The following is a 9,186-nucleotide window of genomic DNA, read 5'->3' as shown; positions in this document are numbered from 1 at the left end:
AAAAAAAGTTTTGTCTAAATGAATTGCTCAGCTAAGTCAACGTGTTTCCTAAGCTGAAAAGACAAGACCTCCAATGCTTAATGCCGTTGTGTGTAAGTTGAAAAGAAGGTTTGGTACTCAGCTATAGCAGCACTCCTCACAGCAGCACACCCTGCCTACACTAGCAATAAAATTGATGGCTTTAGAAAGAGCGAACTTTCAACTTTGTGACTCTGCGATATGCAGAGGTAAAGGCAGCAACTTGCGTAACTCTTCTTTGAAGAAACCTGATCCTTGCACTCACCCCTTTCATTTTATGAGTTAGCACTTTCTTTCGGGATCGCATTCAGTGGTGACCATCCACGCTGAGCTCTTGCGACTTGCCTCTGCTGTCTCGCACGCTTGCTGTGCCACGGGTATGTGTGGGGTTGGTTTGGTGGGTTTTTTTAAACTTTTCCTCCTGAGAAATGTAAACCAAGTGCATGCTGAGGTCTGACTCAGCATGTTTGGGGGACTTGCATTTTATCTACGTGGTTTTTTAAAGAGCGCATACTATCAGGGGGCTACTTTCTTCCCTCATTGAGATCATGGTTCAGAAACCTTTTAGCTTCCCTCCTGAGGTGAGGAAGACCTCTCAGGAGGAGGACTCAGGAGAGTCTGTTGAAAGTGAGAGAGCCGCACAGCAATATCTTTCTATTTTTCTGATTGTAGGTTCAAGTTTCTGAAAACTAAAGTTACTGTTTGGTCTTCAAATAAATGCTCAAGTGCTTGCAGGTGGAGATGGTGCAACACCAAGGCTGTGGGTTTACAGATCCTCCTAAAAGAATAGCTTTGATGGATGTAAGAGAGGGGGATTAATTTTTAAGGAATGTTTCAGTAGCATCTCAGAAACAGAAAAAGATACTATTTGCACAAAATGCATACTGTGGCAAATGTAGAGACACCAAAACGTTTTGATTACACTACAAAGCTTGCGAGTCTATATAGCTTATAAACCATACAAGCCAACACTACCCCTCGCAGGCTTGTGCTGGGAGCTCTTTTCCTCAGCTGCTATATCTGCATCTTTAAATATCTCATGTTTTACATTTTGCTTTACGTTTTATCAGATAATGTGAAATATTTGCGATTAAAGCCTTTAAGGATGTACTGATTGGTAAAGGCATTGTGTTTGTGTTTCTGGAGTTCTGAAAAATATGTTTCTTTAATATTCAGTTGCTGGTTTTTTATATTTTAGTCTAATCAAAAGGAAATAGTTTGTGGATGGAAAATTAGTTATCAATTCTTTCTTATTATATATTTAAACTTTATTTTGTCTTATATGCTCATCTATTAATTCTTTTTTTTTCCTGGTAGACTTATTTTAAATTAGAAGTCCTATATGTGAGACTACATGTGTCGAAAAAAACACCTATGGGTGGGTGTGGCTTATTTAAAAAAAAAAGTAGGGGATTAGTGTAAATCTGCGTGCCCAGAGTTAATACAGCTTTCAAATAAGGTACAGCTTGTCTTGAATTGATCTCTGAAAATGAAGCCTCCCAAGATCTGCAACCCTAGCCCTGCTAATACTGCTTGGGATATTCTCGATTTTAAAGTCTGCAAACCCAGAACATCTCGGTCCCTGGAAATCTGTGCAAATCTCCTGGCTGTAGGGTTGTTTGCTTGTTTGTTTTCCTAAAGCTGTCCCTTTAGTGCCACAGCTACGTAAGTCACGCTAGTTCAGGGACTGTTCAGTAACCTGCTTTCTCCATTTCTCTCTGTGAGTACGTTTGGCATAGTCAAATTTGAACATCCTTGTTTCTGTACTGGCAAAATTTTCTTAGTACATGCAGTTTATCTGTAGAGAGTTTAGGTAAAGCTTCATCTAAATTCTGTCCACGTTCTTTAATAATTTGGAGATACTCCGTGCGTATTCCAATATGTTATTTGAGTCATTTGCAGCAATATGAAGTTAGTTCACCCAGCTGGTTAACCTAAGGTCAGTGGCATAAAATCATTAATTTGAGACCAAGGAGCTACATAAATCTGTGTTAGATTCGGCTGGCATTTTTTGACCTTTGTGAATTACTTGTTTATTTTCGTTTAAGCAATAGTTTGTAAAAAATTAACCATACCCTGCTGTTACCTTGTTCATAAAACATTTGGCTCAACTTAAGGATTTTTTCCTTATGTTCAGGTTTTTTTTTTTTCTGTCTTGGGGTTTGAATGCATTCCTTATTTAATATTAGATAAATACGATTTTATACTCTGGCTTTCACTGGTATATTTTTATTGGCACCTTCCTTAAGTATCCTCCTTCAAAAGTCTGCAATATCTGATGCTAAAGCTGGTTTAGAAAAAGAATTTCTTGACACTGAAAAGGTCAGCTATGGAATATTTCAACTCTCTGGAGGAAAATATCACATTTAATCTAAGTGTAATTGTATCTTTCTACACAGTAGCTGTGTTTTCTTTTTTTTTTTTCCTTCAAAATGCTAAGTCCTGTATTAAGCCTTTACAGTCTATACTGAAGAAAGTTATGCATTCCTGACGAAGACATACACACGATGAAGAGTGAAAGAACTGGCTTCATCACTATTTAAATAATTTGTGATGGTTGCCTGGCTGGTTGGTCTTTATTTTTACTCTATTACTGTAGGGCACGGAAGCCCTAGCTATGTACCAGGTCCCCGCTGAAGAGTTTATAACATAAGTAACTCTAACGAGATTATTATTTATAAAAAACAACCCAATGGGCTTATTGACTAATGCTGCATTTTAGTTCTAACGGTAATCAGTATGTTTGCAATACTACCGTAATGATTCAAAAATTCGATATTCCATGATACTGCTGCATTTTGATCTTTTTCAGTATGGTATGCTGGGATATTCACAACTGAATATTTTTTGTTCTTTAGTATCACACATGGCTAATGAATCGAGGCCTTGCCCATGTGATATTGGGGACAGGTTTGACTACGGAGGCCGTGGGCAGGAAGTACAAGTTGGGCACATCAAGGCGTATGTTTGCAAAGCACCTGCCAGCACAGACAAAGCTGTGGTTGTGATTCATGATGTATTTGGATGGCAACTCCCAAACACCAGATACATGGCTGATATGCTTGCGGCTAATGGATACATGTAAGAAATACTACTGTTTTCAAAGTGTCTTTTTAATAAGAAAGTTTGTTGAGCCAGCTGTTTCCTTTTTTTGTATAAACCATACAAACACAAATAATTTCATGGGCTTCACTTACATGTTTCTCTAAAGAGTTTCCCGTTTGTTAAAACAGTGTAAGAAGTCTAACATAGTTGAGTAGTCCTACCGTAACCAGGTAGTAGGCAAGCACAGAAGAAGAGAGGGGAAACAGAGAAAATTCTTATTCTACATCTTTCGTCCTCCATGAGCCCGAAGCAGCCTGCTTCCTCCCTCCCGACGTAGCATCTGTGCAACTTTGCTGTTACGGTAAAAATTCCAGAGAAGCTGGAAGTCATTCCATGAAGGTAAAGTGTACCAGCTTGTGCCAAAGAAAGAAACAAGTTCTCAAATATGTGAAAAGCATATTGGGTATCCTTTTTCCTGTATTACTGGGTTAGCATTACTTCTAGCCCAAATGTACATACCATGTAAATTGTAGGTGGTTTTTTTTTTTTTTAAATTCAGTAAGAAACCACTAAGGATTTTCAATTGCAGTTAACAATTTGTCAAATTAATTAATGAATTTTAACAGGGGAAAATGTATCTGGAAGTTATGCTAAGTCTCCTTATTAGACAGAAAAATAATGAGGGTTGCTTGTATGGTGCTTTGATGTGGATTAAATTCTATGCGTATTCAACAAAATGAATTTGTTGTATAGTACACACAGACTTCCCTTTAACCCTTTCTCAGTGTTATTTCATGGGCATAAAATGTTTTCATTTTTCTTGCAGAGCCATCTGCCCAGATTTTTTTGTGGGGCAAGAAGCTTGGAAACCTTCTAATGACTGGGCGTCTTTCGATGACTGGCTGAAAACCCGAAATGCCGGCAAAATAGACAAGTACAACCGTTGTTCTTTGTCCAGCGAGTGGACATCCTTCTTCCGTAGGAATTTTTGCCTCAGTAAAGATGCAGGATTAGATTCTAAATTATTAATGGGTCAAATAAAGCTGGATGTCCACAAACAGAAATTTCATGCAGCTCGTAGGTCAAGCTCGTGGGTATGTGAGGGGTGCTTTTTGGAGAAAAGTAGAACTTTGAACAAGAAAAAAAGCGCCCACTGTTTACCTGTGCAGAGAGTAGAAGTGAGATGAATGACTCAAAAGAAAAGAACCAGCAAAGGCTAGAAAATGCAGCTCGGTCCTTCCACTGCTCAGTTCCCACTGGCAGGCACAACTTCTATGGATTTCAGATAGGGTGCAAACGTAGTCACCAAACACTATTTAACTAGGGAACATTTGTCCTGCTCCCCATCAGATCCCAGCTAGTTCGAAGCATACTACTTTCCCATTCTTCTAGGTATATTTTTGCCATTTTTATCTGACACGTAACTTGATTGCATAACGTTACCGCTGATTTTGAAGCAACAATTTCAAATTTACTTCCACAATTTCATAAAATATTTGTCTCCCCAATGAGAGAGAGTTTACCTATAGTCACATTTGTGGTAATGGAATGCTCTTGACTGGCTGTGTCTTTCTTAAACTTTTATTTGTGTTAGCCTAAAAGACAACTATTGCCATTTGTGAAATTAATTGGATCGCTGTTTATAAAATCGCCTTAGGTTCTAGTAACAGTGATCTAGGAAGACTGATTTTTTCCTTTGTCTTCTCCCCTGGAGTTTCTCTTGTATTTTAGAAATAAATAATAGTAAACTAGTGTTGGGGGTTGACCCCAGCCAACAGCCAAGCACCTACACCGCCACTCACTCGCTCCTCCCAAGAGGGACAGGGGAGAGAACAGGAGGAACAAAAGCAAGAAAACGCATGGGTTGAGATAAAGGCAGTTCGATAAGTGAAGGAAAGAGGAAAAACAGGAGTGATGCAAAGACAGTCACTCACCGCCTCCCACAAGCGGACTGATGCCCAGCCAGTCTCCGAGCAGTAGCCACTTTGGAGGCCAGGGGAACAGAGCTAGAGCCTTAATTCACTTTCATTTACATGTCTCAGAGAAGTTGATGTCATCGTGAAGTATCTAAGTGAACAATGTGGTGCAAAGAAGATTGGTGTCATTGGGTTTTGCTGGGGTGGAGCAGCAGTACAACATCTGATGCTGAAAAATCCTCATTTAAAGACGGGGGTGTCCCTCTATGGTAAGTCTCAAATACCTATTATGTTCTGAGCAGACATGACCGGTGCAGGAACTTACTCTGTAGGAGTATTACTGTAACAAAATTCAGTGCGACATCTTATGGAAGAAGGTGATTTTATTATACAAAATCTTTAAGCAATTTGATTTTGCACACTCACATTTTTGCACTTAATCCTAACCAGCAAGATCTATGTATTCAAGCGGCATGGTCAGGATGGCTTCTGTGCAACATAGCGTACAAAGGACACCAAATGCCAAGGCCTCACTATCGCTCAGGTTCCTCTTGGCTGGGGATGACAGAATGGTTTCTGGGCACATCTTTTGTATCTTTTAGGAGCCAGCAGTTACTATGAGGTGGATCGTTGCCACAGTATCTTGCTTACCTCGGTCTGCATAAGTCTTAGGAGAGGTTGCTGCCCACTGTCTGGTTTTCATTGTTCGGAAGACCTGTTTGACACATATGTCTGTACTCTATTCCCCTGTTGGGCTAACAGGGAAAGACATGGCAGTAGTGATGCGCTGCAACCTTTTTGCTGTCCTTCTGTTAGAGTGCAGGGTCTTTTGCCGATGAGACATCTGGGCTGGGGGCTGCACAGGCTGCAGACCTTCAGGTCATGACATGAACACCTTATTCCTCAATGTCACTCCTGGCAGTGGCCCTTTGTTACTAACATGAACCATTTTTAACTCTCTGTTTTAACCCTTGCACTCCCAGACTTCCATTCTTAATGCATTTATGCTACTTTTAATATTTTTGTTACAAACCTCTGTACTTCTATATAACCCAGAGCAATTTATATTCATGTGAGGCGAAAGGAAATTGAAGGTATTTTTCCAGAAGGTTTATGGGCACTGTTTCGCTGCACTGATTTGCTGATCAGCTGAGTCAATTCAACAATGCTACTTGCTAATTTTTTACTTTCCTGTTGTAGTAACTTCAATAATGAAAAGAGTGGCCAGGGTGGTAGCTAGTTGGTTTTACTCTTACTTAAATTCAAATATATTTGAATAGTCAAAATTACAATATCAATTTGTTATGAATTTATATCAGTATAAATATATGTACACTGAAATCCTAACCATGTACCTGGAATGATGAATATTTACAATTATCTTAAAAATGGCCACGCCAGGCTAGAGGCGAGCAGCTCTGAAGTGTCCCTCTTTCACAGGACCCTGTCTCTGACAGTGGTCAGAAGCAGATGCCCAAAGAAAACCACAAGAATGGGGCAAATGTAACAATTCTTCCCTGACTTTTTCAGATAGAGTTAGTCTTTTTATCTTTAATGACATCCCAAATCATAGGAAGTTCTCACAACAAAAGGGACTTTTAAGCAAAGGGTGTTTAATTCCATTACGAGCTGATCAGCTCTAACTGATCAGAATGTCTTTTATTTTGACTGTATAGCTTTGGTAGTGATTTAACCACTTTAAGTAGCATGGCTCATTGTATATGCCTCTCCTTCTTCCCTAGGAGTGATCAGGTTCTTTGAGGGCAGATCCAATTTGCTTCATCCCACCTTCTTCATTTTTGCTGAAAAGGATGACTACATCCCATTGGAGCAGGTGAGTTTCCCATCAGAGATATTTGTCTTTTTAATGCTTTTCATGTTTGTTTTGTAATTTGATATTTAATTAAGAGAAAGTAGAAAACTAATTTGCACTTTTTTCCTCTTTCACTAACTCTTACAGTGGTTCTACACAAATTTATGTTGTTTATCCCCAAATCAAAAAGTTTTACAGTGACACGAAAAAATGTTTTCTGTTTCTGTTGCAAAATATGCATGATTTATATATGATAGTTCTTAGGAGGAAAAGGGCAAGAATTCGAAGGAAGACTTCTGTCAAGTTTAAGATAGGAGACCCTCTTTAATCATACTGATGGTGCATAAAATCAGCAGAAAGTCCCCACCTGTACCAGTGGGATCACTAGTTGCAGGAGAATTAAAAAATCCTGTGACTATCCTTTTCCTATCCCGCTGTCCTGCAGAGCTTCTCCTTTCTGGTACTCTGTCAACAGCTTCCTGGGGAGCACGGGTGGAGAACGACTGGAGAAAGATGATTATCTTCCAAGGGGATCAAAGAGGAAGACACGCTTTCATTGAGTGGTGTTGGCTTTAATTTTCCTGCCAAAAGCGTCAGTAGCTTTAAACTGCCAATTTTGTATCTGTGCCTCTCCTCCTTCAATTTCAAATTAATTCAAAATCTTGCCTCCCCCCTTTTTTTTTTTTGTGAGGTCTATCAGCAGTAACTTGTACAGTGATCACTAAATGCTAACCTTCTCATGACACTGAGCGATTGGTGTTTTTACCTTTACAGGTATTATTACAGTAACCCATATACTTTTTTTGCAGTCACATGCTGTTATTTTACTGGAGAAAAAAGCCCAGTTAAATAAAGAAAGTGTAGTAACAGAAATGCATTTGGGTATAAAATTAGTAGAAGAGAAAACGATGGCAAGGACACACTGTGTCTGTCTCCCAGAAAAGTAAAAAACCAGGACAATTTGAGGGCTGTAAATACATACCGTGTTAACTCCGTACTCAGCCAACATGGAACATTCTGTGTTACAGGTCACCCTACTGGAGCAGAAGCTTAAACAAAACTGTAAAGTTGATTATGAAGTTAAAATTTATCCTGGACAGACGCATGGGTTTGTACATCGCAAAAGAGAAGATATCAATCCTCAAGATAAACCTTATATTGAGGAAGGAAGAAAGGATATGATCAACTGGCTGAATAAATATCTTTAGCATAAATAAATACCCATAAAATAAATCAATTGTTGTAGGAAATCAGAAAATAATACAGATTACATTGATTAAAATGTTCTTAAAACCATCAAAATATCTTGTAAAACTCTTTTGCAGCAACACTACTTATTTGCACTTATTTTCTAAGTAGATGTTCAGAAATAGCTTTTCAAATGCTGAAAGTTATAAATGTAAAAAAGATTTTTAAATTTGATCTTGTGTATCTTAAAATTATTAGAATCTCATTTGGGATATTTTCTAGAATCTGAAAGTTTCACTTTTTTATATTAATGTCAATATGATAAAAAATCATTGAAACTCTGCCCACGCTTGAGAAATGCTCTCCTAAAAGCCATGTTTAGAGTTGTTGAGCTGTGAGATTTTCAGCTCTGAGATTTTCAGCTTTGAAGTAAATATAGTTCTGGTTTGGAAGGCTGGGACGTTTTCTTGGAAACAGAATATCCTATTCAGAATTCATAAAAACAGAGCTACAAGGAGGGAAGGGGAAGGACAATGGGAAGAAATGTACGCAGACTGAAAGGGGGCTGCAAAAAGTTGGGAACCATGACTGAAGTGAGGAGACTAGAGGAACATGCAGGAGCAGAGAAGAAGGACCTGAACAAGTGGGAAGAGGGTAGGACACAAAGAGACTGTGAAGTGCAGGAAGACTCAGAAGAGAAAGAAGAACAAAGTAGGAATAGGAGACTACCATCAGACATACACAGAGCATAGGAAGAAAACATCAGTGAAGACTTCCAATCCCTCTTCTCCTTCCATTTCCAGACCGGTCTAGTAGGGGGAGAGCTCAGGAGGGCAGGAGTTTCTTGTTTGCTGCCACCTTGTTATTTCCGTTAGCATCTTATTATCTACTCCATGTCTATCAACTGACTTCTGGATAATCTGTTTTCATACGTTTCAGGCATTGCCAGTAGCCTAGAAGTGTTACCACTACCTGCCTTTCCTCCATGGAAAGGCTGGCCTCTCTGTTTGTCCTCCTCCATTCCCCAGGGACATCGCACGTCTGCCTGTGCAGAGATGTCATGGCTCATGGCTCGCAGAGGTGCTTAAACTCCCCAAGGTGAATTCCAAACCTGCCCACATCTAGTTATGCTGTTTTAATTTTTCTTCCCCCTCTGTACACCTGTACTCCTGTTTCCGCTATAAAATTAATCTCATTCAGAATATG

General features: G+C 39.2%; 1 protein-coding gene across 1 annotated transcript; it reads left to right on the top strand.

Annotated features, from left to right (window-relative positions):
- Nucleotides 1–301: 301 nt before the first annotated feature.
- On the top strand, nt 302–8,321 carry LOC143156594 (carboxymethylenebutenolidase homolog). Its single transcript, XM_076330330.1, has 6 exons — nt 302–395; nt 2,877–3,099; nt 3,890–3,997; nt 5,106–5,248; nt 6,722–6,813; nt 7,821–8,321. Exons 2-6 carry the CDS (start codon nt 2,885–2,887, stop codon nt 7,998–8,000), a joined length of 738 nt encoding a protein of 245 aa, XP_076186445.1. The 5' UTR covers nt 302–395; nt 2,877–2,884; the 3' UTR covers nt 8,001–8,321.
- Nucleotides 8,322–9,186: the final 865 nt, after the last annotated feature.

The sequence above is a fragment of the Aptenodytes patagonicus genome, chromosome 2 (assembly GCF_965638725.1).
Source record: "Aptenodytes patagonicus chromosome 2, bAptPat1.pri.cur, whole genome shotgun sequence".
Classification (NCBI taxonomy): Eukaryota; Metazoa; Chordata; class Aves; order Sphenisciformes; family Spheniscidae; genus Aptenodytes; species Aptenodytes patagonicus.
This window is presented reverse-complemented; position numbering and strand designations above follow the sequence as displayed.